Source organism: Panthera uncia, chromosome B4 (assembly GCF_023721935.1).
Source record: "Panthera uncia isolate 11264 chromosome B4, Puncia_PCG_1.0, whole genome shotgun sequence".
Taxonomy (NCBI): domain Eukaryota; kingdom Metazoa; phylum Chordata; class Mammalia; order Carnivora; family Felidae; genus Panthera; species Panthera uncia.
This window is the reverse complement of record NC_064809.1, coordinates 127,626,046-127,652,644: the sequence shown is the minus strand read 5'-3', so window position 1 is coordinate 127,652,644 and position 26,599 is coordinate 127,626,046. Positions and strand designations below refer to the sequence as shown.

The window sequence follows — 26,599 nt, the reverse complement described above, 5'->3', positions numbered from 1 at the left end:
CAAAAGGACCGTGTGTGTGTGTGTGTGCGTGTGTGTGTGCGCGTGCGTTCACTAGGCACACCCTCTCATACACGCCTGTGCGTGTGCTGGGTCCGTGTGCCTGGCCACGTATGTCCTCATGGACTGCATACCGGCGCGTGCGTGAGCACACGAATGCAGCGTGTCCGTCTGCCCGTGTCTGCACGATGACACGTGTCCTGACGGCGCCCTCCCCGTCCAGCCTGCCCTGGAGAGTTCCTCTGCTCTGTGAATGGCCTGTGTGTGCCAGCCTGCGATGGGGTCAAGGACTGCCCCAACGGCCTGGACGAGCGGAACTGTGGTGAGCCACCCACCCGTCGCACCCCTCCTCTCTTCTCTATGCTGAGCCGAGCCTCCTTCTTCAAGTCACGCGCGGTCCCCCTTCTCAGCATCCGGGAAGTGGGCTCCCTTCGCTGTGCTAGGTGGCAAAATGGAAGCAGAGAGTGGGAAAGTGGGCTCCCCCGGACCGCCATGTGGGACAGGAGCAGGGATAAGGTGGGACCCCAGGTCTCCTGACTCCCAGCTCAGGGCTTCTCTCCATCAGGTCACGGCCCCCAGCCGGCTGTCCGAGAAGGAACAGAGTGGCTGGAGGACCAGGAAGGGGAAGGCTGTTGTGCAGGGACAGGCGAGGCGTGGGCGGCCAAGGAGATAATCCTGTGTCTCCCTCCCTCGCGTGCGGTCTTCACTCCTCTACTCAGGGGTTCGGACTGCAGCTGCCATCTTCTTGGAGTTATGTTCCCCACTGCCCGGCCCTGGTGGTCTCTTGGAATAATGCCTCTCCCTCTGAGTTCTGGCTTCTGGGCCCCCAGATTCACCACCGGGGCAGCCTTTTCTTGTGTGACCTCCCCAGGCCTCCCGCAACCCCGTCCCACCCAAGTTTTACATCCTTGGGGAGAGAAGCGGGAGGGAAGGGAGATGTGCTGGGGAAGGTGCCTCATTTTTGGAACCAGAGCACCTGGCTGCAAGTTCTGGCTCAGCCAGGTGACCTTGGACAAGTCACTTCCTTTCTCTTTCCACTGGTGAAACAGGGTACCTCACAGTACCTCACAGGGTTGCTGTGAAACTCGGTGGGTAGAGTAGCTAAGAAAGACATCTGGGATCATAACACATGTTCTGCAGGCAGCACAGGGTCCCGGCCTGGCTTCTCTGGCTTCCCTCACCTGCCTCCTTTGTGTGTCCCCACACAGTCTGCAGAGCCACATTCCAGTGCCAAGAAGACAGCACGTGCATCTCACTGTCCAGGATCTGTGACCGGCAGCCTGACTGTCTCAACGGGAGTGATGAGGAGCAGTGCCAGGGAGGTAGGGGTGGGGGGTAACCAGCTGTCCAGAGGAAAACCAAACAATGGGCTTAGCCAGACAGCCCAGCCCTTCTGCATGCTTCTTCAGCAAGGGCTTCTGCCTTCTTGTCCAAACACTTACTAACCCATCTGTATGGACGCTGATATGTCCATTCATCCATCCGTCCGTCCAACCATCCATCCAACCATCTGTCCAGCAACCTGCCTCCCAATCCACTGAACCATTAATCTACTCATCTGTGAGTTCACTTAACTACCTGTGTGTCCATCATTCCATCCTCCATCCACGTATCTATGAATGCATGTATGCACGCATCCAACCATTGGTCTCTTTACCTACCTATTTGCCTATTGGACCTTACATCCACTCATTTATCCACCCTTCTAGCTGTTTGTCAGTCTCCCTACTGGACCATCAATCCACTCGTTTGTTGGTCTGCCCAGTCTCCTGTCTGTATTCATTGTTTACCCATCCATCCATCCATGCATCCATCCATCTATCCATCCATGCATCCATCCATCCATCCATGCATCCATCCATCCATCCATCCATCCAACTATCCAACCATCCAACCACCCATGCATCCATCCATTCATCCAACCAGCCAACCAACACCTGCAGACAACCCAGGGATAGGTGAGGCAGAGTGAGGGATTGGGAATAAAAGTCCCCTGCCCTCTGGGATTGTCCATTAGTAGGAAGACATGATGGGTGACTGGCCCATCACCTTCTAGACATCATGTCTAGGAGCACGGGAAGTCTGGACTGCGGGAGGAGATCAGGCAGGGAAAGCTTCCTAGAGGAGCTTTGAACATGGTCTTGAAGAGAGGTAAAATGTAAATAGGCAGGAGGAAAGGAGAGCAGGCCAAGACCAGGTGATGGCACAGAAAGGTCTTCGCGGTGAAGACGGTGAGGAGCAGGCGGGTGGCTGGCTGGGGCCGGGGTCTGGAGGCAGGCCGGGCTAGGCGGGGAGCCTCAGAATGCCAGGAGAGGCACAGCCCGGTTCTTGGAAGCCTAGTCTGAAAGCGGAGGCATAGTTCTGCCTCCCGGTACACCTGGAGTGGCAGGCACGACCTCGGGAGTCACTCTGCCGAGGAGACACAGCCTTGCTCTCAACACACCAGTCTGAAGGGGGTGAAGGGTGGGGAGGGGACACGGCCTGCCTTTAGGACACGCTGCAGGATCCCCAGGGACCCCTTCAGTGTGGTCGAGGGATCACTCCGCAGTCTCCTCCGGCCTCTTCCAGGCTCCATATTCCCTGGGCCTTTTTCAGAGGCTCCCTTGGGCTTGGGCACCTACTCTCGGTGACTCATCCCCACCCCTTCTCCCGCAGGGGTGCCTTGTGGGACATTCACCTTCCAGTGTGAGGACCGCAGCTGCGTGAAGAAGCCCAACCCGCAGTGTGACGGGCTGCCGGACTGCAGGGACGGCTCAGACGAGCAGCACTGTGGTAAGCCTGGCCTGCGGCTGCCTGGGGCCCTTCAACGGGGCAGACGGGCGGAGAGAAGGCTCTCTCCAGTGGCTGGGCCCTGGAGTGTGGCGGGGAGGGAGGTGCCCGTACGGGGAAGCTGAAGGAGAGCTCACTTTGTCTCTTTCTGTCCTGCCTCTGCACCTGCTCTGGGTCCGTCCTCTCCTTTATTCTTTTTCCCACCTCCTTCCATCTGTCCTCTGCCTTTCCTCGATGCCTCCCCTTCTCCGGCTCTCTCTGCCTGTTTCTCACTGGCTTCTGGCCCTGCCCCTCCCCCACGCACCCAGACTGCGGCCTCCAGGGCCCCTCCGGCCGCATAGTGGGCGGCGCCGTGTCTTCGGAGGGCGAGTGGCCCTGGCAGGCCAGCCTCCAGGTTCGAGGCCGACACATCTGTGGGGGGGGCGCTGATCGCCGACCGCTGGGTGATAACAGCCGCTCACTGCTTCCAGGAGGACAGGTGAGTGGGGGGCATGGGCACCTAGACCACAAGAGATGGGGTAGAGAAGGCCATGGCCGGGGGGGCGGGGGGGGGGGGGGACAGCGGGTCTGAGATCCAGGCAGGAAGGAAGGGTGGTGGAAGCCCAACAGACGGGCTGTTCTGACCCTTGGGTTCAGTCCTGGCTCCACCATGAACATAGTCTGCGGCCCCAGAAAGGACTTCCATATCTCGATCCAAGCTGGGTCAGTGATTCACTCCCCGCTCACTCATTTACTCATTCATTCAGAAATATTTCTTGCGCTCCTGCTAGGGAGCTGGGCCGGAAACTAGGGGTACCAGCAGAGAACAGAACTGCCCGACCTGGCCATAGGCCATGTCCCCCCTCTGCCAGGTTGCCCCCCGACCTGGTGAGTGGGGCCCAAGGAAGCCAAGAAGGGGCATGTCACCCAGCCCCACAGAGGTCCTCTGCCTCTGCACGATGGGCTCTCAACACCTCCTCCCCCCCCACCCCCATCTCCTGCCCATCATCCCCCCCGCCCCGCCTCACCCCCAGGACAGCCAGCTCTGGACTCCCCTCCCACACCTCCTCTTCTGTCCTGGGTCTACACAGCCCCCAGCCAAAGGCCAGGAGCCATCAGGGCGCCCCACTCCCTGCTCTTTACATCCAGAGCCAGAGACCAAGTTCTCTCGGTGCGCCCGGCCAACACTCAGCCGTGGCCCGTCCACGCTATCGCCAGCGCCTCGGGCCACCCCACGCAGCCCAGAGCCCAGCTCCGCTTTGCATTCCCTGCCCAGGTGCCTGGGGGCTCTTTCTGGGTGCAGTCTGACCACCTCATTCTCTCACTGCCTCCCTGGCTCCCCGCAGCCCGCAAGGTAAAGAAAGATTTGGACGCTGACCTGACATCGGGGGCGGGGGGGTGGGGAGGGGGTCTTCACTGCCCCTTCTCTGCTGACTGCTCCGCACTCCGAGCCTCCTCCCCTCCCCAGTGAGGACTAGGCAGGTCTCAGCGAGCTCACAGCAGCCCCATCTGCAAAGCGCAGGGACAAAAAGGAGAGAAATGTTCGTCACTGCCTGGCGCTGTGCTAATTTTTTTACACGCACAGCCTCACTGAATCCCCCCAGTAACGTAGGAGTAGAAGGTGCTATTCCCCCATTTCACAGATGGGGAGACTGAGGGCTAGAGAGGCGCACACACACGGAGGCAGGGGTGAAGCTGGGACTGGAACCCAGGCAGGTGGATTCCGGCGCCAGCACCCACGCTGTACCTCCCCCCCCCCACCAGCTACCCGGGGGGGGGGGGAAGGGAAGGTGTGGTGGCCCGCAGCCCACGTGGGGAAGCTGGCCCTCCTCAGGGGCTGGGACCGGAGAGGCCGCGGCTGAGCGAGGACGCGCCCCCTCCCCACCCCCAGCATGGCCTCCCCGGCGCTGTGGACCGTGTTCCTGGGCAAGGTGTGGCAGAGCTCGCGCTGGCCGGGCGAGGTGTCCTTCAAGGTGAGCCGCCTGCTCCTGCACCCTTACCACGAGGAGGACAGCCACGACTACGACGTGGCCCTGCTGCAGCTCGACCACCCCGTGGTGCGCTCGCCCGCCGTGCGCCCCGTCTGCCTGCCCGCGCGCTCCCACTTCTTCGAGCCCGGCCTGCACTGCTGGATCACGGGCTGGGGCGCCCTGCGTGAGGGCGGTGAGCCGGCTTCGGGGGGGGGGGGGGTGGGGGGCAGGTCTAGGGAATCGGGGTGCGGGCAAAGGGCCCCAGGGCTCCACCCCAGTGGCCCTCTGGTCCCGGGGTGAACCGGGGCTGCTTGTCACAGAAGCGGGTGGCTCCTGCCTTCCAGGCCTTTCCCTCCTTGCATGACGTATTTAAAGGGAACGAAGGTCGCGGGGGGATGTTCCCTATGGGTGAGGTGGTGGGGCAGGCTAGGAACCCAACAGCCCCACGGGCAAGCTCCGACCTCCGCTCCTGGGACAGAGGTGGGGCGGAGGGGGCCCGGGGAGCGCTCTTAATTGTTACCACTTTCTACATCGAGGTTGGGTTTTAGGGAACGTGGTCTCATGTATTCCGTCGGACACCCCGAAGGGTGGCTATTACGGTCCATTTTATGGATGGGGAAACTGAGGCACAGAGACATTTTTTTTTTTTAGCAGCTGCTCAAAGTCACACAGCCAGACAGGGTTGGAACCTAGGACTGCCTGACCCCAGACCCCCTGCTGTTCCTGCTACAGCCTCTCAGCAGCAGGGGGGTTTCTCCCCTTCCCACCTAAACTGACCATCCCTAGAGGCTACTTCTGTTCCGTGAATATAGGCCCAGGCTGGCATAACCACAGCCATGCCCAGCACCCCTTAAAGGCGGTGGCTTTAAAGACGGGGACATGATTTACAATCTGGAGGCAGGCCAGCGGGACCGTGCGGATAAAGATGGGGAAACTGAGGCTCAGATGGAAAGTGACTGGATGGAGGGGATGATGGAGAAGAGTAAATCAAGGGTTGGTTCATTTGCTCCTTCCTTCCTTCATTCATCCAAGGGCACATTTATGAGCACCTACTATATGCGAGGCATTGAGTTGGGCAAAGGGACTATAAAGATGAGAAGAGAACATTCTGGGGGGAGACGGTGCTAAGAGCCGACATGGGTGGGGAGGCACAACGGCGGTGGCAGCCCAGAGGAGACGCCTAGCCAGGCACGGTCTGGGAGGCGTCCAGAGGAGGGGCTATGTCTAAGCTGGGGCTAGGAGGACAGGTGGGCAGTAACAAAGGGGAGGACAAAGGTGTCCGGTTAAGCGCACAGGAAGCTGCCCCGGGAGCCCTGAGAACGGCCGGCACCAGAGGGGAGCTGGGGGCAGGTGGGTCTGGGTGAGGACCGGCAGGAAGGACAGGGGTCTCATGGGCCACTGTGAGGAGGTTGGACCAGGAGTTCACCCGACCCGCACTTTATTTATTTATTTTTTTAAATATGTGAGACTTACTGTCAGATTGATTTCCATACAACACCCAGTGCTCATCCCAAAAGGTGCCCTCCTCACTACCCATCACCCACCCTCCCCTTCCTGCCACCCCCCATCAGCCCTCATCAGTTCTCAGTTTTTAAGAGTCTCTTATGCTTTGGCTCTCTCCCACTCTAACCTCTCTCTCTCTTTTTTTTTTTTTTTTCCTTCCCCTCCCCCATGGGTTCCTGTTAAGTTTCTCAGGATCCACATAAGAGTGAAAAAATATGGTACCTGTCTTTCTCTGTATGGCTTATTTCACTTAGCATCACACTCTCCAGTTCCATCCACGTTGCTACAAAGGGCCATAGTTCATTCTTTCTCATTGCCAAGTAGTATTCCATTGTGTATGTAAACCACAATTTCTTTATCCATTCATCAGTTGATGGACATTTAGGCTCTTTCCATCATTTGGCTATTGTTGAGAGTGCTGCTATAAACATTGGGGTACAATTGCCCCTATGCATCAGCACTCCTGTATCCCTTGGGTAAATTCCTAGCAGTGCTATTGCTGGGTCATAGGGTAGGTCTATTTTTAATTTTTTGAGGAACCTCCACACTGTTTTCCAGAGCGGCTGCACCAGTTTGCATTCCCACCGGCAGTGCAAGAGGGTTCCCGTTTCTCCACGTCCTCTCCAGCATCTATAGTCTCCTGATTTGTTCATTTTAGCCACTCTGACTGGCGTGAGGTGATATCTCAGTGTGGTTTTGATTTGTATTTCCCTGATGAGGAGCGACGTTGAGCATCTTTTCATGTGCCTGTTGGCCATCTGGATGTCTTCTTTAGAGAAGTGTCTATTCATGTTTTCTGCCCATTTCCTCACTGGGTTATTTGTTTTTCGAGTGTGGAGTTTGGTGAGCTCTTTATAGATTTTGGATACTAGCCCTTTGTCCGATAGGTCATTTGCAAATATCTTTTCCCATTCCGTTGGTTGCCTTTTAGTTTTGCTGATTGTTTCCTTTGCTGTGCAGAAGCTTTTGATCTTCATGAGGTCCCAATAGTTCATTTTTGCTTTTAATTCCCTTGCCTTTGGGGATGTGTCAAGTAAGAAATTGCTACGGCTGAGGTCAGAGAGGTCTTTTCCTGCTTTCTCCTCTAGGGTTTTGATGGTTTCCTGTCTCACATTCAGGTCCTTTATCCATGTTGAGTTTATTTTTGTGAATGGTGTGAGAAAGTGGTCTAGTTTCAACCTTCTGCATGTTGCTGTCCAGTTGTCCCAGCACCATTTGTTAAAGAGACTACCTTTTTTCCATTGGATATTCTTTCCTGCTTTGTCACCGACCCACACTTTAAAACCACCTGAGGGGGGGCGCCTGGGTGGCTCAGTCGGTTAAGCGTCCAACTTTGGCTCAGGTCATGATCTCACGGTCCGTGAGTTCAAGCCCCGTGTCGGGCTCTGTGCTGACAGCTCAGAGCCTGGAGCCTGTTTCAGATTCTGTGTCTCCCTCTCTCTCTGACCCTCCCCTGTTCATGCTCTGTCTTTCTCTGTCTCAAAAATAAATAAATGTTAAAAAAAAAATTTTAAACCACCTGAGGGCTGGGGTGCCTGGGTGGCTCGGGTAGGTGTCCGACTTCGGCTCGGATCATGATCTCACCGCTCTTGAGTTCGAGCCCCACATCGGGCTCTGTGCCAACAGCTCGGAGCCTGGGGCCTGTTTGGGATTCTGTCTCCCAATCTCTCTCTCTCTCTCTTTCTCTCTGCCCCTCCCTGGCTCGCACTGTCTCTCTCCCTCAAAAATAAATAAACATTAAAAAAAAAAAAACCCAACCACCTGAGGGCTTCCAGAAAGACACCGATGTCGAGCCCCCCGCTGGCCTAACAGACCAGATCTCAGGGTGGGACCAGGCACAGTGCCGACAGAGGCTCCCTGCGGGGGTCTTACGTGAAGCACTCGTGGAAAAGCACCGGGCTGGACGCGGGGGTAGCACTGATGACTTTTAGGGGAAGAGTGTAGGGGTCAGGTGTGCGCTCTGGAAAGATCTCCCCAGGAGCCGTCACCGAGGAGAGCAGGCAAGAGGCCGCCAGCAGGAGGGGCTGGGGGGTGGGGAGAGGGACACTGGTCCTGATAGGCTTTGGGGGGGGGTGCTGTGTCCCCAGGGGCTGCGAGGAGCCAGAGCCGAGTGATGGTGAGGTGGAGGGGTAGGGGGTGAGCAGAGCAGATGAAGGGGAGCTCCTGAGAACAAGGGGAAGGGCGGGAGGAAGAGTCAGGTCTCATGTCTGCCTTCCGCCCTCGGCTGCACGGGGCAGGCCCCACCAGCAACGGTCTGCAGAAAGTCGATGTGCAGCTGATCCCACAGGATCTGTGCAGCGAGGCCTATCGCTACCAGGTGACGCCCCGCATGCTGTGTGCCGGCTACCGCAAGGGCAAGAAGGACGCCTGCCAGGTGACTCGGGGGGAGGCGGGGGTGGGCGAGAGGAGGGAGGGAGGGAGGGAGGGAGGGTGGCCCTCCCGCCACCCGCGGCCTGGCCCTCTGCTCGCACCGGCCTGCCGAGGCCCCGCAGCCTCCCAGCGACGCGGGGCTGGCCAGCCCCAACTTCATTGATGAGGAAACTGAGGCTGGGGGGGGGGGGGGGGGGGAGGGACTTGCCCCAAGTTGTCCCAGGTCACGAGAGAACCGTGGGGGGCAGGTCTAAGGCTCAAACCCAGTTCCGCCCCCTGCCCCTGCAAGGCACTTTGCCGGAGGGGACACAGCGGCAAGGGATGGGAGCCCACAGAAGGGAGGCAGAGGTGAGTGGGGCGTGGGGACACCCGCGGATGCTTCCGCGATGGCCAGGACCCGCGGAAGCATGGGCAGGGCTGCTCTGGGCTCTCTCCACTTACCAGGAGCGGGGGAAGTAGAGGCTTCAGAAGGGGGTGTGACTTTCTTGTCAGCTGGAAAATTCCCAGCGGCCAGGACCCTCGCCTTACCCTGACGCGGCCCTGTCTCTTCTCTCCCCCTTGCAGGGCGACTCGGGAGGCCCGCTTGTGTGTAAGGAGCCCAGTGGCCGCTGGTTCCTGGCGGGGCTGGTCAGCTGGGGCCTGGGCTGTGGCCGGCCCAATTACTTTGGTGTCTACACCCGCATCACAGGAGTGATTGGCTGGATCCAGCAGGTGCTGAGCTGAGGAGCTGCCCTCCCTGCGGAGCTGGGGCCCACCTCCCGGACTCAAGTGGCCAGGGCACCCACTAGGGAGGGGAGCGAGTTTTCTGGGGGCAAGCAGGGCCCCGCAGAGGCAGGGGGTGGCGTCCCGTGGTCCCCGACCTGCTCCCTGACATCTGCCCAGGGGAGGGCAACAGGAGGAGGAGGAAGGCCAGCAGCTGGTGGTCGACTCCCCCTGCACCCCAGGGCCGGGATGGTCAGCAGGCCTGGCTGAGGGGGTTCACATCCAGCCCTGTCGCCTTCTGATTCCCTCTCCCCCTCCCCCTTCCTCCACTGCTGACTCTGGTCGGGGGGAATGGTTCAGCAGCACCAACGGGGCTTCCGGGTCCCAGGAGAGGTGTCTGGGCTCCCCTCCGCTAATGCCGAGCAGATCCCAGCCCGTGAACTTGGGGGGGGGGTTGTGGATGGAAGGCACCCTCAAGGAGGGACCCGCAGAGCCCCGGAGACAGCCAGCTGGGCCAGCTGCCACCGTAAGCCAAAGGGTGGGGGAGCCCCGGGTGTAGGGTTCTCCCCCCACCCCTACCTGTCCCCTGGGCCTCCACTGCTCACTCTCACCTGTAAGTGAGCTCCGCCGCCCTGTGGAATAAAGCCGTTTGATCTGAGGCTCTGCTCTGGGGGTTAAACAGGGCCCCGGAGCACTGACCTCACGCTCTCGACTGTGCGAGACTCCGCTTCCTGCCCGGTCTGTTCATCAAATGTCTGGAAGGCCAAGGTTAGGTCAGTGGGGGCAGGAGAGTGACCTCCCGGGCAGTTGTCCGGGTCCCAGGACCAACCCCAGGAAGGCAGGGGTTTGGTGAACCGGAGAGCAGAGCGAAGGATGGGACAAGTGATGGGCTCCTTCTGGAAGCCTGGGAGGACACTGAGGCAGAGAGGAGCAGAGCCGTCCTCATTGGCACACCCGCGTTTGGGGGTGAAGCCTGGCGTGGAAGCCTCACCTCCTGGTTCCCAGTCCTCCACTTCTCCGGCACAACACTCCCTTTGCATTCTTGGCATCATTTACCCGGCAAGCTCTCCTGCTGTGTGTCAACTCCTGCAGTGGGGCCACGGAGATGCACAGAGCTCAGCTCCTGATCTCAGGAGGCCTGGGGATGGCAATCCAGCATGAAGGGGCTCTGGGGTAGCCGAGAACTCGGGGAGTCAGGGAAGGCTGCCTGGAGGAGGTGAGGCTTGAGTTGTGTGGCCCGAAGATGGCCAAGGTGGGGAAGGGCATTCCCGACAGGGGAACAGCACGTGCAAAGGCAGAGTCCCACCAGAACGGGACATATTGGTAAGCTGTTTTGAGCGAAACAGAGGTTGAGTGGGAAGGAATGAAAAGGAGTGTTGGGGGGGGCGGGGGGGACTCAGAGCAGCTGACAAAGAGTTTGGAGTTGAGCTTAGGACTTGACCCTGCATGCTCTGGGTAGCCACGCAAGCCTTTATGACAGGAGAGTGACACGTGAGTGGATTCACATTGTGGAATGGACCACCAGCAGCAGTGTGGACGGAGTGGGAGGCAGGGAGGCCTTGAGGAGGCCACTGCGGGACTTCAGGAGGGAGAGGGTAGGCTCTAATGAGCGGGGCAGCAAGGATGGACTTGAAGGACCCTCGGTGTCCTCCAGGTGCCTCCATGGATTGGGGTTGGGTGACAGAGGAATCACCCAGGGACCATTCCAAGGGGTCTGTTCTGATCCCCTGTTGCCTGGCCTGGGACACCTGGCTGCGGGGGGCGGTGGGGGAAGATTCTGAGAAAGTGCCAGAACTTGGCTGCAGGGGGTGGGGGGGGAAGACTCTGAGAAAGTGCCAGAACTTGGGATTTCCTCTAGGAGGGAGGTGTGCAAGAGGTAAGTGGGGGCTTGAGGTCTGGAGGATTTCAGAGCCCCTCCTCAGAAGACATGCTGCCGGGGAGGCTGAGGAGGCGGAGAGATAGACACTCCAGAGGGGGGGCTCCCGTGGGAGGCTGAGAGGCGTGGCCAGAGCTGAAAGGGTGCTGGGAGGGCGGAGCCTTAGCAACCAAGCGGCAGCGGTCAGAGAGGACCTCTGGTGCTTTGGCTACGGCCTGCTAGTCCAGAGGCCCGTGCAGGCGATCTCTTGCCTGCTGGGCCCGCCTGCAGGACGAGAGGGCAGAGCAGACCCTAGGCGGACAGCTCCAGGTCCGGGGGGGGGGGGGGGGGGGGGGGTGGAGGATGTTAAAGCATTCCAGCCCCTAGCCTCTCAGGCTTCCCACAGGCCCGGCCAGACACAGTGTTGGGGGCCCTGCTGAGATAGACATTTGTGGGTCCCACCCCGGTCTTAGAATGGGGATGGGGGCGGGCTGGACGGTCTGTTCTTTTAACAAGCCTCCTGGGGACGGTTCTGCAAAGCAGGACACAAAATGTGAGGTCAGTTCGGCTAGCCAGATGCCCCAAGGGGAGTGGTGAGGGCCCCCCCTGGCCTGAGTGGAGGTGGGGGGGGGGGAGCCTCGCCTGGCCCCAGGCAAGGCCTCTGCCTAGGGGCCCCCTGTTTTGCAGGGATGCCAGGGCAGGGGAGCAAGGTGAAAACTTAGCAGGGCTTGGCCAGGGCGGGGCAGGGTGGGGTGGGAGGCCCTGCTGGGCAGGAAAGAGAAGCCCAGGGTCCTGCGGGCGGGCGGGCTCAGAGCAGGTGCCCGGGTGTTTATATTTTCTGAGACTGGCAACAGAAGGGTGACAGCAATGGTGAGGTGTGGAGGGGACCAAGAGAAGTCACAGCAGGATGCAGAGGGGGCACCCTGGGGGTTAGGACGCAGCAGAGGCTGTGAAGCAAAGGGCCATGGGAACGGTAGGGTGAGGCTGGGAAGCGAGGGGGGGGGGGGGGGGCTGCTATCCTGATTTCAGCAACCCCCTGCCCCCTCAGCATCCCTAGCTGGAGGCAGGAAGAGACCTGCCTGGCTCCAGGGGCTGGGCCTTGCGAGTCACCTGGTCCAACCCTTTACCTTACAGATGAGGAAACTGAGGCCCAGAGAGGGGCAGGCACGTGCCAACGTTCTCCCAGCAATGCAGAGCTGGTGACCTTGCCGTTGGGCCACTGGGCGGAGGATGCAGCCGTGACCTCCCTCCCCCACTCCCCATACACACAGAAGACTGACCACAGGGCAGGGCCCGTTAAGAAAAAGCCCCGTTAAGAAAAAGCCCCGTTACCTTTGAGTCATTTATCCGACCTTGAGGTTAGCCCCATCCCCAAAAGCGGCCCAGAGGAAGAGAGGGAGGCAGCCCCGTGGCTGTTTCTTCAGGTTTTATTACATGGTGGGGTTGGGCACAGCCTGGGAGATCATCAACGCAGGAGGGGCCCCCTCCTCAGCCCCTGCTGCCCCCAGACTCTCCCCAGGGCAAAGGGAGGAGCGGCCCCCTTTCCCTTCTCACTGGTTCCTGCCGGCTGCACTGCCCCTGCCTGCACTGCCCCTGCGGAGCCCCTGCCCGCCCCCTCCTGGCGGGGGTGGGGGGCCCTCGGCACCCAGCAGGGCACAGGGCGGTGGGAGCAGCCAGGGAGGAGGCTGAGTCCCCCTCCCCCTTCCTTCGACAGGGCCGACCCCCACCCCCTTTGTTCCACCAATACCTGAATCTCCATGTGGGGCTGAGCAGATCCTTCCCCCTCTGAGGGAAGGGCGAAGGGAGGGCCACCCTCTGCCTGGTGCTTTGTACACTCCCCGAGGGCTTTCTGGGACCCTGCTCCTCTTTGTCAACCTCACAACAACCCTGTGAGGTAGGTGGCGGTGGGGAGAGAGAACCCACTGGACAGATGGGGAAACTAAGGCTCAGGGAGGAGATGTGACTGGGTCAGGAGGGAGGGTCTCATTCATGCAGCTGGGGGACCCGGGGGAGGGACCATGGCGGCGTGGGAAACACAGCTGGACAGCGCCACACTTTGGCCACAGGCCAGTGGCTCTGCCCAGGGGTCCCAGGGCCCACCTCAGGCCTTGAGAGGCTCCAGCAGGCCCCCACCCGGCCCCCAGAGGCAGGGGTAGATCACAGCCCCGCAGGTGTAGACAGAAGTGGCAGGGGGGAGAGTGCTTCCTCCGCCTGGAGCCGGGGCCCCACCCCGTGGTACAAAAATAAAGGATTTCAGATCGGAACCCCAAGTCCCTGGAGGTGATCTGGGGCCTCACATCCGGGTGCCTCTGGCTTGTAACAGCTAGAAAATAAGAGGGGGAAGGGGCAGGGGGACGGGTGGGGGGGTGGTCAGAACACCAGGAGAGGAATGACAGGGTGGGGCCAGTGAGGAGGGGTGAGGCGAGGCCAGGGGAGGGCAGAGAGGAGATTGAAATGGAGGGAGGGGAGGGGAAGAGAGGGAGAGAGAAAGAGGTAGGTGAGTTACAGGGTCCCTTCTCAGAAGAGGGGGGGTGGGGGCTGAGGCCCAGAGAAGGTGAATTCAGAGCCGAGGAGGGGGAACAGGAAGGGGACCCAGCTCGCCCATCCGGGAGCCCCACGCCCCATCCTGGGCTGGGTGGTGGCTGCCGTGGAAGCCAGAGCCTTGGTGACTCTGGCTGGGGAAGGGTGGGGCGGTCAAGGTCAGGTCCCTGCCGGCTCAGGCAAAAGGTGACAGACAGCAGCTGCCTATCCCCATTTTAGAGGCAACTGTGGCCAAGACAGGGACAGTGACTTGCCCAAGGTCACAGAGCAGGCGGCTACGACTGAGTGGGGGCTTGGAGGCACCCGGCCAGGGCTTTTTCCGCGACGCCCTGATCCCCAGCCAGCTCTGGCTGACTCCTCGTAGGCCAAAGGAGCCCCGGTGCGGCCGGCTGTCCTTCCCACCCCGGAAGAGACGGGGAACCCAGTGCCGCGAGGCTGTGATGCAGGGGCTCCTGGATGGGCAGGGGTGAGGCCAAGGCGTCTGGCTGCCCTCCCCCCTCCCTCCTTCCCAGCCCGGCTCTGGGGCTGAGGGACAGATGGCAAAGAGGCCCCGCCCCCTAAGGCTCTTCTCTCCGCGCCTCACGCCCAAGGCCAAAACAGGTGAGGGGAGAAAGTCGGCTGAAAAGTCCGGCTCAGGTCCGGGGACAGGAGACGCGCCCCCTCCTGGCTGCCGCCCTCCCTCCAGCTCCGCCAAGCTACAAACCAGGGATGGCGGCTCTGGGGGGGCGGGCGAGGGGCCCCGAGGAGGAGAAGCCCTCGCTGCAAGCGCAGCCTCAGCCCTGAGGGGTGCAGACGGGGACCTGCAAGGAGGAAACGTGAGGCGGCGGCGGCGGCGAGGACGGGAGGCGCTGGGCGGGGCGGCCCGGCCTCAGGGGTGCCCGGCGGGGCTGGCGGGCGCCAAGGAGACGCGGCCACGACCCTCGTCCCCAGGCCGGGAGGCGGCAGGCGCCAGAGGGGGCGCGGGAGGCGGCAGGCGGGAGGCTCTGGGATGCGGGGGGGCCGGGGCGCCTGGGTGGAGGGCGCGGGAGGCGGGGGCCGGGGCGGCCCGGGGATGGAGGCGTGAGCAGGCAGAGAGGAAACCCGGACAGGGGCAGAGAGGGAAGAGGCAGGGTGCAGATGAGATCCAGGAGGAGGAAGAGGTGGATGAAGATGAGGCGGGGCCTCCCGCGGGAAGCGGAGGAGGCGGCGGTGGCGGGAGGGAGAAAAGGTTAGCGGGCTCCTGGGAGGACTGGGCTGTAAAGAGAAAGCGAGAGAAGGGATGGTTATGCAGGCGAGGCGCCGGGCGCGCGGCTGAGCTGACCCTGGTGGCCCGTCCCCGCCCGCAGGCCCCGGCCCCCCGGTTCGGCGGCTGGCTCCAGCGGGGCAGTGGGCGGGAGGCTCTGGCTTTTATGCGCAATCATTCTCCTCGGGGGGGCGGCTGCACCTTTCTCCTGTGTACCTGCCTCCACCTGCACCTGTTCCACCTCCTGCCGCCGCTCGTCCTCCAGCTGCTCCTCCGTGCTCTGTGGACCAGCCGGCGGACCCAGGGAAGAAAGAGTGGAGAACTAACGAGGGGCCAGGGCCGGCGGGCGGCTGTCCCCGTGGGCCCCCTCGGGGGGGGGGGGGGGGGGGGGGGGGGGGGGGGGGGGCGCGGGACCTTAAGGAGGGAGAAGCTGGGGCGTCTTGTCCCGTCCCCTGGGGGCTCTGGAAGGGCCTGGAGGAAGGGCACGGGACGGGGCCCCCGCTGGGGGATGCTCACGGAGCAGTCCGGCCGCTACTACGGGGCGCAAGGCAGGGTGAGGGCTGGAAGAGGAACGGGTGGGTGCGTGGCCGGGGGAGCCTGGGAAGGCCTCACTTCAGGAGGGCTGACCCAGAGTAGACACGAGGCCAGGGAAGGCCCGGGGATGCCATCGACAGGTTCCGACGCCCCAAGCTCCCAGGCTTTGGCGCAGAGAGGCAGGAGCAGCGGGCTTGCTCTGCACCCTCGCAAGGCAGTGCCAGCCACTGACCCTGATGGTGGTGGGGTGGGCAGGGGGAGTCGCAGGACGGGGAGGCAGACAGACAGACAGGAAGCTCGGGTTCGTAAGTCTCCGACGCACTGGGACAGACCCCCCCTTCACCCCCAGAGGGAACGGTCTCCCTCTTTCCCCTGCCTGGCTTGCTGCCCTGCCCCATTGGCCCCACCAAAGGCCCTCGAGGCTTCTGACCGGCTCTGGGTTCGAGGCGGCAGGACCTGTGCTCAGCCCCCTTCCCCAGAGCCGGCTTTGCTGCCTCAGAGGCCAGGGCAGGAACACGTGGCTGGGCCCCCCCGGGGTTGCTGACCTCTCCCCTGCAGAGCACCTGAGGAAGGGGCCCGGGGAAGGGGCAGGATGCACAGATTTGGCTTCCCTGCCCCGGCCCCGGCCAGCTGGGAACATTTACCCACCTCTGGGAAATAAACTGGCCATTTTGGATCCCAGAAGCCCTAAGCGTGGCGGCACCAGAGAGGACGTAGTCTACCCTCACTTCTCAGAGAACACACCGGAGGGCCGGGGCTTGTCCAAGGTCACGCAGGGCGCGGCACACCGTGCCCAAACCCCTAGTTCGGTACGCCCTGTGGCCGCCGTGCGAACGGCATCCAGGCCCCCTCTGGCCGTGCCCTTGGGACGATCCTAGCTCCTTTCTCCCCCCGCCTGGGCCTGGGTAACCGGCGTGAGCAGACGGGACCGTGGGTGGCATGGGATGGATGGCATTGGCTGTGACCAGGTGGTTGGTTATGTGTGTGCGGCAGGAGGGAGAGAGAAGCAGGGATGGCTGGGTGGAGGGCAGGGAGAGGATGGAGGAAAAGGGGGGGGGGGGGCGGGGGGGGGGGGGGGGCTCACCTTGGTTTTGCGGCTGGACTCAGAGCTCAGCCCGTGCGGGGAGGTGTAGAGCTCCTTGGACACCACGCACAGGAACTCAGCCTGGTCCTCGTTGCCATAGTTGTAGGAGGAACCGATGTTCACCAGCTGGGGGGCGGAGCATGGGGACAAAGAGGACAGGTTGGGAGGCCGGGTTAAAGGCAGCCCGCACAGCCACCATCCCTGGCTCGGCGGGGCCGGGCCTGACCCCTGGAGGACGCCGCCTTCTCTCTGCGGTTCCCCACCCCTCACCCCAGCCCCAGATCTAGAGGCCGCTGCCTAAAAGCAGGCGGAGGCCACGATGGGCAGATCATCGTCCACCTCCGTCCCAGGCGTGGCTGAAGCCGCCCCAGAACCAAGCTGTAGGGTAGGGTTGGCATGGTGGGGCCCCACAGACTATTCTGTTCATTCTCAGAAGCAGAGGTGGAACAGGCTGTCCCCTCCTTAGGCCGGAGGGCAAACGATTGGTGCCCCCTGAGCTGCCTGCTCAGCCTCTGGGAGCCCATGCGATTGCCAGAGGCTCCCGGGGGCTCCACGGAGCCCCACCTTTGTCCCGGGGTCCTTGGAAGAACCACAACCACGAGGCCCTGCGCATGACATTCGGCCCCCCAGGACCCTCGCCCAACAGGCAGAGTGAAAATCAGCCCCTCTGGCAAACGGGGCTTGAAGAGACAGTAACCTGCAGGAAGTCCCCCAGCCAGGAAGAGTGGAACAGGGGTTAGACCCCGGGATCCTGAGTCCTCGCCGGAGTCTTGGAGACTGACATGCTGATAATCTGTGTGATCCTGCCTGGCTCCAGTGTCTGGAGTTCTACTCTAGGCCAGGGACTTTACCCATGGTCCTTCTTTTTTTCCTTTTTCAATATTTATTTTTGAGAGAGAGAGAGAGACAGAGTGCAAGCAGGGGAGGGGCAGAGAGAGAGAGAGGGAGGCACGGAATCTGGAAGCAGGCTCCAGGCTCCGAGCTGTCCGCACAGAGCCCGACGCGGGGCTCGAACTCACGAACCGCGAGATCGTGACCTGAGCCGAAGTCGGTCGCTCAACCGACTGAGCCCCCCAGGCGCCCCTGTCCACGGCGCTTCTAATCTTCCCAACAGTCTTGCAAAGGGAGCACGACTGGGCCACGCCACAGGATGGGAAACTGAGGCCCAGAGGGGAGATGTGACTCGCTCAGGGTCATATGGCCTGCAAGTGGCAGATCCGGGCCTCTGGCTCCTGGACGGAGCTATTCCTCCGTACCGCCCGGCCATCTGGGGAGCCCTGGCCTTCTCCCTTCTTCAACCTCCACGTCCCAGGCGCCGTGGGCAGGTGCGGCTACAGAGCCAGCCAAACCCTCTTCCTTCTTGAAGGACAAATGTGACGTGGGGTTAACTTGCTGGCTCTGTTCCTCTGGAAACCTGAGCCGCGTGACGTGAGCTGCGTGGCCTGGATGGCACCACTCACGACAAGTTGCTCCTGACTGCATCGGTCCCTGTGAGTCCTCGTGGGAAGTCACCGCTTGCTTGGGCTTCCCGGGCGTGGCAAGGCTGTGACACGGCAGGTCCCGGGCAGGGACCCGGAAGCTGCGCCTGTGGCCTTGTCACGAGAGGCGTTGACCCCAGGTGGGGTCCGCTCACCTACGGGGGGGGGGGGGGGGGGGGATCGCGTCCCCTTGCTCCTGAGCTGTCGCCTGGGGGCCAGAGACCCGCCCGTGCCCCTGCGGAGACCACGCCCCAGGGGCTGGGAGAACCCCCACCGAAGCCGCCCGGGTCTTCTGTCTCTCTCCTTCTGGTCACTCCGCGGCCGAGCGTGGCCTTTCCTACTCTTGTTCAGCGTTATGGCTGGGGGCCGTGCCAGGGAACCCCAGCCTGGGTCTTCCCCGTGACGCCGGGTGGTTCCAGGGGTGGCCCCGTGGCCCCCACCCACCTGCTCGAAGCGCCAGCCGTCTGACATGGTGGAGACCATCTGCGTCAACTCCTCCTCCTGGCACTGCAGCACGCGGTACACGTGCTTGGGGGGGACCTGCAGGCAGAGAGGTGACCTGGAGGGCAGCCGGGGGAGGGGCGAGCACCTGTCACCCCCGCAGCTTCTTCTCCCCCCGCCCACCGCACACCCCTAAGGAGACAAGGAGGGGCAGGTGCAAGGTGGGGAGGCGGCAGCCACGTCCTGAGGACCCCCCCGTGCGCCCAGCCCTCGACACGCACGGTCTCACTTCATCCTTCCCCGCACGCCACGAGCTACGGGATCTTCACAGAGGCTCTGACTTGCCCAAGGTCACGGAGCCGAAGCGTGGCAGAGCGGGAGCACAGGTGGTACGAGGGGGAAGAGAGGCCACAGAGCTAACCCCCTTCAATCTCCAGGGGCCACCCGTCCGCCTGCCCCCACCCACGTCTCCTCCAGGGTGGCCAGAGGGGCCCCCCCCAGCCCCGCCTCCAGACCAGGCCCAGGGTGCTCAGAAGCATAAGTCCCAGCGCCTCGCGCTCTGCCCCCAGGGGTCTGCCTGATGTCGCGAAATGGACAATTTACTAATCCTGCGTTGCCCCCACAAGGCCCCCTGTGCCTCCACACTGACCCCATTTTGCCGTGGGGAAGGGAAGAGGGGGGCAGGTCTCAGTGGGGGGCCCACTCATACCGCAAACAGAGGCGAGTCAGGGACAGAACCCAGCGTCCTTCTCCCCGTCTGGGGCTTTGCTGGGCAGTCTGGGAGCTGGACAAGCCCCTCGCGTCACAGGCTGGCTGGGCCTCCCCACGTCTCCCGACCCTCCTCCCGCCTCCCCCAGCTCTGGCTCTCCCGCCACAGCCTGCTCTGGCTCCCTGCTGCCTTGCTGCTCCTGACCTGTGTGACGGGATAGTCCTTCTCCTCCATCCGGTCTTTGATGATGCGGATCAGCGGGCCGATGTTGTAGAACTCGGCTTCCTCTAGGACCCCTGGCACAGACAGAGCGGCCCCCGGGTCACTCGGGCTGCCCCCGTGCCCTCCTCTCCCCGTGTCCCTTCTGCCCCACACCCACCCACACCCGCCAGCACCCCCATCTGGGGGCTGCTTCAGGGCTGGCAAGAGGCAGCAGACTCACTGGGGCCGGAACCTAGAACATCACAACGAGAAGGACCTCGGCTGACCCCCCATCACACAGTCCCATCGATGAAGCCCGTGCTAAGTGCCAGCTACCGTGCTAAGCATGTTACGTTCTCTACTGCAGTTAATTCTTAGCGCTAGAAGTAGGTACTGTCATTGCCCCCACTGAATGATGGGGGAAACCGAGGCCCGGAAAGAGAAGCAGCTGCCCAAGGCTCTACCGCCGGTAAGCGGCAGAGCTGGGATCCAAATTCAAGTTCCTCTGACTTCAGAACCCACTACAGATGCATCATCTTTGTACATGTCCATCCCAACTACCAAATCCTTTACAAAGCCCCCTCAGGCACTCAGCAAGAGCCCTGGGGAACACGGGGAAGCAGGCATTATTGTCCCCACACAGCTGAGGGAACTGAGAGTCTCACCGACAAGCGGAATGGCCCCAGGCCTTTGGAGTCTCCTGAGTGCCTACAGGGCAAGGATCCCTCTGGTTCTTTCCTTGACTGGCCTCCGGGCCCCCCGAGGACCGGGCCGAGGACCGGGCCGTGTCTGATCTAGCCTCTGTCCCAGGTTGCCTACACAGCACCTAATACCAAGCAGGCGGCCCGCGAGTGTCGCTGCCTGAGTGCGCCTTGGGGAGCCCTGCCCATGACAGATGACGAACACGGCGTCAGTGACCCTTGGTGCCAGGTGCTGCGCTAAAGGACATACTTGTATTCCTTCCCTCCGCCCTCACAGCAGCTCAGGAAGGCGGGTGCTCTCGCCACCCCGCTCCACAGACACGGGCATGGAGGCACAGAGAGATAAGTGACTTTCCGGGTGTCCCACAGCTAGAAAAATCTCGTCCCAGATCCTCCGGGGCCCTCGATGGGGGCCCCAGCCCTGTCTCAGGTGCCGGGAGTAGCAGAACTGGCAGAAACCCAGCACCTGTAAACAGATGTCGGCGGTGACGCAGTGTTTACATCCCCTCCCCGCGGGCCCTGTTCCTGGGCCCCAGCCGTGCCCGGGCACCTGTGCTCCCCTGAAGGGCTGCCCGAAAGCCGAGGGGCTGGTGCCTACCGTGGGCTCCGAGTTTGAAACCCCAGCCCACTGGGGAGCTACGTGGCCTTTAGATCGCCATGTCCCACGGGGGTCAGCAGGGGAGACCGTTGGCCCCGCGTGAGGAAGGATGGGCTGTTCTAAACACCCACAGGGTACAAACACTGGGATTCAGGACACCTGCTGTCCCCAAACACGCTCTCCCCGATGTAGATCGCCGCCCCTAATTGATATAGACATGTGGAGGCTCAGAAAGGAGAAGTGACATGTCCAAGCTGGCCCGGCAGGGTCAGCTGACCCGGAGCCACGCCTTGTGCCCCGAGGAAGAGTTGACTTGGAGCTGTTTATAGTTCTTGCCCCCCCACCCCCGGCTGAGGCTTTGCCCAGAGGATATTGGCTCGGGCATGGCTTCCCCGCCATCTGCTGAAGCCGGACATGGGCATCTACAGGGCCTCAGCCCTAGGCCCCCGGAAGAACCAAACCCCTGCTGGGGAACCGGCTCCCCCTCCCCCACCTCCACCCACAACCAGCTGTGCCACAGAGGCCGCTGGATTTGCAGAAGAGTCACCTGCTCCACCCGCCTGCTGACTGTCAGCCCTTGCCGGGCATCTCAGATACCGGATCACCCGCAGAAAGAGAGCCCATGCCTCCTCCGGTGCCTGTCTCCACCGTATTCACACCTGCCTTCCCAGGAGGTCAGGAGAAAGGGCATCCCTGCCCACAGCACACACTGCCGGCCTCACTGTCGCCCTCTGTCTTCTGCCTCTCCGCCTCCGTCACCTCCCCAACAGCGCTCGGCCAAAGCTCAGACTGGTCAGCTTGGTGCAGCCCCCAGGCTCAGTCCAGGCAGAGGCTTTGCGATTCAGTCTTGTCAGGGACGAGGAAGTGGGAAACATGGAAGGAATCAAATGTCCCCCCAGCCCTGACTGGGAGAAATGGCTTTGGACTTCCACGGAAGGCTCTGGCCGACTGCAGAGGGCAGGCCTAGGTAGGATGCAATCCCCCCGGCCAGCCCCCTGGACCAACTCACCCTCCTCGGCCATGTCCTTGTCCAGCACCAGCTTGCCATGCCGGAGGAAGTTCAGGATGGGCCCAAAGTAGGTGGGGTCACGGTCAATGAGGTAGGCCCCAGTCTCATCCTAAGGAGATAAGGGGCACAGGCAGTGAGAGGAGAGGCCTCCCCCAACCCACCCGCTTACTTCAGGCCCAGCAATGGTTGGAGGGAGGGAGCGAGGGAGGGGAGCGTTGAGTCTGCTCTTCCCTGGAATGAAGTGGCATGATGGGACAGAAAGGCTTTGCTGTCAGACCCACGTAGGTTCAAGTCCTGCCTCTGCCATTTCCTCACTATGTGACCTGGGGCCAGTGACTGGGCCTCTCTGAGCCTCACTCCGCTCCCCCATAACCAGGGGTCATGGTGAGCATCCGGTGAGTTCTGAGCAGCACCTGCCGCAGAGTAGGGCTCGGTGATTGTCCCTCTTAGAGGTTGTTCCCCTGAAGCCAGCCCTACACTATCTCCATCAGATCCCCAGTCATTCTGGGGATGTTGGATGTTTACAAGTTTCTAAAGGAGTCGCTATCTCATTGGACAGGCTCGGCCTGCAGGGAGGCAGGGCGGGCATCTGGACAACTCTACGGAGAGAAAGCAGGCACGTCAAAGGGTGAGGAGACTTGCCCAAGGTCACAGCATCAGAGGGTCAGGGAATGAGGGAGAGGGGGCCCTTCAGGTCATCTGCAGACCAGCCTCCTCTGGTTACAGACAGGAGGCTGCTCCTGGAGCAGGGAGGGGTCTGACCCAAGGTCATGCAGGCAGTTTGCAGCAGAGCAGGGATGGGAGCCCAGAAATGGTGGCCGACAGGCCAGGGCTCCTCCCTGATGAAACCCAGCTCGGAAGGCACCCCAGGACTTCTCTACCCAGCGCGCAGCACTCCTAGGCCACCCACACCGCAAAGGGCCCTGGGGAAGCCACCGCAGCCAACTCCTTCCCCGGTGCGGGAGTCCCGTTTGGGAAGGAGGGAAGGCCCCAAAGGAGGGCGAGGGTCCCCATCCACCAGCCTCCTGGGGTGGGAGCCCAGGGCGGTGGTCCGAATGCCCTAAATGGCCGCGGCCCGGCGTTGTCCCGTTGCCACGACAATGGGCACATCCCGCGCTCTCCCTCCTCCCTTCCTCCGACCAGCTCTTCCTGCCTCGGGCCCTGGGGAAATCAAAGCAGCCGAGTTCCCGGCCAGGCCGGCCCGGATTCGGGCGGGCAGAGGACCCCGCCCGACGGCCGCCCCCCGCGCGGGCCTCACCCGGTCCGACTGCAGCTCTTCCCCCTGGCACAGGCGGCTGAGGAAGGACTTCTGCTCCCGGCACAGCGTCTGCCGGGTGGTCAGGAACACCGTGCCCCCCACGTTGAGCCGCACCCACTTGCCCCAGCCGCCCGGCGCGCGGCCGCCCGCCCCCGCCGGCGGCGCTGCCTCCCCGGCCTCCATCCTCCCCGCTCGCCCCGGCGTCTGCATCCTCCGGGCGCGGCGGCTGGAGGCGGGCAGGTACCGCGCGCCGGGCATGCCGGGAGCTGTAGTCCGCGCCCGGGGCGGGGCGGGGCGGGGCGGGGCGGGGCGAACGGGGCGGGGCGAGGCGAACGGGGCGGGGCGAGGCGGCCGGGGGGGCGGTCCGCGGGGCCCGCGCTCCCAATCCCACCGCCTGGGTGCTTCCTGGGTGCAGACCCGGCCTCCAGAAGAAGCCCTTTGGCCAAATCACCGTGTTTGGGGAAGGTCAAGTTCGAGGTCAGTGGGGCAATAGTGAGTGCCACCCCAAATCGGTGCTCCTTCCTCCTGCGTGTTCTTCCGATAACTGTTTTCTCTTGCTCCAGTTTAGGTTATTAAACAATTGGTACCGGGAGAAACGTTTGCTCTCAGGATTCTGTAGCACTCACCTGTATCTGTTTTCCAAGATTCTTTCATTCTTTCATACTGCCCTTTGGGTTGGGGGGGGCGGGTTGTTGAAGCGGGGGATGAAGGGGGGGAGGCTGGGTTCTTTGCCAACATAAGTTGAGGACAGCATAGTTGGGCTTAAAGTCGACTGACCACCCACTACATTCCAGATGCTTTGTATGTCTGTATTTGGCCCTGAAGCTCTCAGCAGCCCTGTGAGGTTGGTATTACTGTACCCATTGTACGGATGAGGACACTGATGTGAAGTGACCCCTCTGACTCACACGGCTGGTGAGTGGCAGGCCAGCAAGGACCCAGGTGGGCTCCAGGTGCCTTTCTGCCACCAAGGCCCCTTTCCTGCTCCCCTGCCTTGGGCTGTCAGTGCTCCTTGGGAAAGGTTTCTAGGGAAGAGGGTGGAAGGGGCACTGGATCAAAGTCGAGAGAACTGGGTTTTCATCTTGGCTTTTGTGGGACGAGGTACTGGGCAAGGTCTCAGCTTTCCCATCTGTAATTTGGGAGGGAGAGAGGGACTGGTTGTGTGCGCCCCCTTCTAAGCCAGACAACTTGGAGTTGGGACTGTTGCCATCATGGGGACTGCAGGGTGGGGAGGGGAGGGGACTGCAGGGTGGTCCTCTGGGACCAGGGAGGGACAAGGGCTGAAGGGGAAGCTGTCCTTAACTTTCTCACCTTCTGGATGCTTGAGTCTTTTTTTTTTTTTTTTAATGTTTTTAATGTTTATTTTGAGAAAGAGAGACAGAGCATGAGCAGGGGAGGGGCAGAGAGAGAGAGAGAGAGAGGGAGACACAGAATCAGAAGCAGGCTCCAGGCTCTGAGCTGTCAGCATAGAGCCGTGAGATCATGACCTGGGCCAAAGTCAGACGCTTAACCGATGGAGCCACCCAGGCGCCCCAGTGGATGCTTGAGTCTTGATCCCGGATTAAGGGAGAGGGGTCTGAGGCTCCCCTCAGTGATCCCAGTGTCCCCCTCCTCCCAGGGCTCCCCACACTGGGCAGCCTGGCTTCGTGCTGAGAGGAAATCTCCTCCCCTGGGCAGGGAATCGGTCACTGCTGCTACAATGCATGCTCTTGAGCAACTTCCTCTCTGAGCCTGTTTTTCCTTTTGCAAAATGGGAACTCTGATAGTTGCTACCGTAGAGCGTTGCCGTGAAGATTAAATCATATAATGTCTATTAAACACCCGGCCTAGGATTAAATCGTATAATGTCTATTAAACACCCGGCATAGTCCCTGGTCTTTAGCCTATTGAGTTGAGCAGGGGGCTGAGAGGTCAGTCTGGGGCCAACCTGTGTTTGCCGTGCCTGTGGGGCAAGTGACAGTTGTCCCTCCAGGTGTGGCGCTCTGGAGAATTACTTGGACTGGAGAGGGGAGGAGACCGCCCACCAAAGAGGACAGGAAAAGCCCCATGCGTGGGCCAGTTGGAAACAAGTTCATATGAGGAGTAGGTTGAGAAAGCTGAGGCTCAGCATGATGATGCCTCAGGAGCCCAGGGCTGGCCAGACCCAAACTGCTCCCACAGAACTGCCCCAGGACTGGAGGCACAGAGTGACTTGCACAGGGTCACTCAGCAGGACGCGATCCGTTCCCACCTCCGTCCTCCAGAAGACGAGACCGTGGCTCCCAGACCGTGAGCCTTCACAGGTCGTGCTGGAACTGTCTGCCGAGCGCAAGGCAGCCTCCAAACCTGGTCTCGTCGTGGGTTCTGGAGCCCAAGCCAATAACCACCCTGCTATCCTGCCTCCCGCGGAGTCCCGAAGCCGTGCCCTTAACCCCGTCATCAGATGAGGACACCGTACTGCGGTCACAGAGCTGACACCCTTCGCTCCCACCAACCATCACTCGGTGCCTTACTGTTTGTTGAATGCCAGCCACGTGCCAGACATTGAAACACGGAGGTGAAGACGTCAGTCGTGGTCCCTGCTTTAGAGGGGACCTCGGGTCGGGGAGGTGAATTGGAGTGGCTTTGACAAAACATGGAAGCCCAGACGGTCCTGTTTCTGATTATGGACTGGCACTCTTCCTAGGTGTGTGTGTGTGTGTGTGTGTGTGTGTGTGTGTCTTTCCCGTTTAGAGGACAAAACCACAAACGCCCCTTAGACAGTTTCTCAGGATGATGGTTACCCAGGACGCGAGCCAAACTTCAAATGCTTGCTGGTTACACCGCCCCCTGCTGTCCCCTTCTGGGAAGAGCAACTTTCAGGTGCTTTTTAATAAGGCTCTAAACTGGGCTTCTGAAGGCAAGCCAGAGAGGAGAGGTGATTGATTAAGGGGCACAGGCTCCCAGACAAGGATGCCAGCCAGCCTTTGTGGCTTGCTAGTCAGGGGACCCTGGCAGAGTCGCTTAATCTCTCTGCACCTCAGTTTCCCCACTTCTAAACTGAGAATAATAATATCTGGCTCATGCTGTTGTGAGGGGTCGTGTTAGCAGCATCCCTGGCTTGTCTCACATCAGCCGTCAGTTCCGTGGCTAAGATGTCACTCAGCCCTGCGGGGATTTGGGGTTCAGCCCTCCCCTCCCCACGTTCAGATGTCAGAACATCCTGATCAGCCTCGACTCTTTGTTGTTGTGTTTACATCACATCCAATCCAGTCGCTGCCTTGGCCATCAGTTCTGGCTCCTGCTTCTGAGTCACCTTTTCAAGTCACCTGAGGAGAGAAACAAGGCATATTCGATCAGGGGGAGTGTGTCCTGACCAGCCAGAAATATTCGGACAGACTTTCAGAGGCCAGTGGTCCAGGGGGTGGACTCCCCGGCTCCCTGGCTGTGAGACATGGTGGCCAGTTACACAACCTCTCCAACCCCCTACTTTACGGCTTTTGCAATATTTACATCATAATGTTATTCATACTTCTTAGCACTCTTTCATGCACTAAATGTTAGCTATTATAACTGACCACTTACTGGGACTAGAAGTATCACTCCAGCCTAGGTCAGTATTATTGTGCCCATTTTTACAGATGGGGCTCAGAGAGTCGGCACAACTGATCCATAAACTTGAATATTTATTAGAGAGCAAAGATGCCTCGATGTTTTTAC

General features: G+C 61.3%; 2 protein-coding genes across 5 annotated transcripts in view; one reads left to right on the top strand and one right to left on the bottom strand.

Annotated features, from left to right (window-relative positions):
• Window positions 1-9,849, top strand: part of TMPRSS6 (transmembrane serine protease 6) — a 31,335-nt gene extending 21,486 nt beyond the window's left edge. The window contains 8 exon segments of the mRNA XM_049626288.1: window positions 221-319; window positions 1,206-1,319; window positions 2,653-2,769; window positions 3,075-3,181; window positions 3,183-3,244; window positions 4,637-4,908; window positions 8,456-8,592; window positions 9,153-9,849. Of these exon segments, the coding sequence (XP_049482245.1) occupies window positions 221-319; window positions 1,206-1,319; window positions 2,653-2,769; window positions 3,075-3,181; window positions 3,183-3,244; window positions 4,637-4,908; window positions 8,456-8,592; window positions 9,153-9,311 (1,067 nt within the window). The 3' untranslated portion in view covers window positions 9,312-9,849.
• A 2,610-nt stretch (window positions 9,850-12,459) lies between these two features.
• KCTD17 (potassium channel tetramerization domain containing 17) lies at window positions 12,460-23,199 on the bottom strand. 4 transcript variants are annotated; one of them, XM_049626284.1, is made up of 7 exons: window positions 22,922-23,199; window positions 21,664-21,772; window positions 19,359-19,450; window positions 18,449-18,544; window positions 16,527-16,652; window positions 15,125-15,188; window positions 12,460-13,468 (listed from the first exon to the last, which is right to left on the bottom strand). In XM_049626284.1, the coding sequence occupies exons 1-7, from the start codon at window positions 23,177-23,179 to the stop codon at window positions 13,092-13,094; spliced, it is 1,122 nt and encodes a 373-aa protein (XP_049482241.1). In that variant the 5' UTR covers window positions 23,180-23,199; the 3' UTR covers window positions 12,460-13,091. The 4 variants fall into 4 exon arrangements, with proteins under 4 accessions (XP_049482241.1, XP_049482244.1, XP_049482242.1 ...); XM_049626285.1 differs by having other exon boundaries at window positions 13,376-14,919; XM_049626287.1 differs by lacking the exon at window positions 15,125-15,188 and having other exon boundaries at window positions 13,348-13,468.
• Between the last annotated feature and the right edge of the window lie 3,400 nt (window positions 23,200-26,599).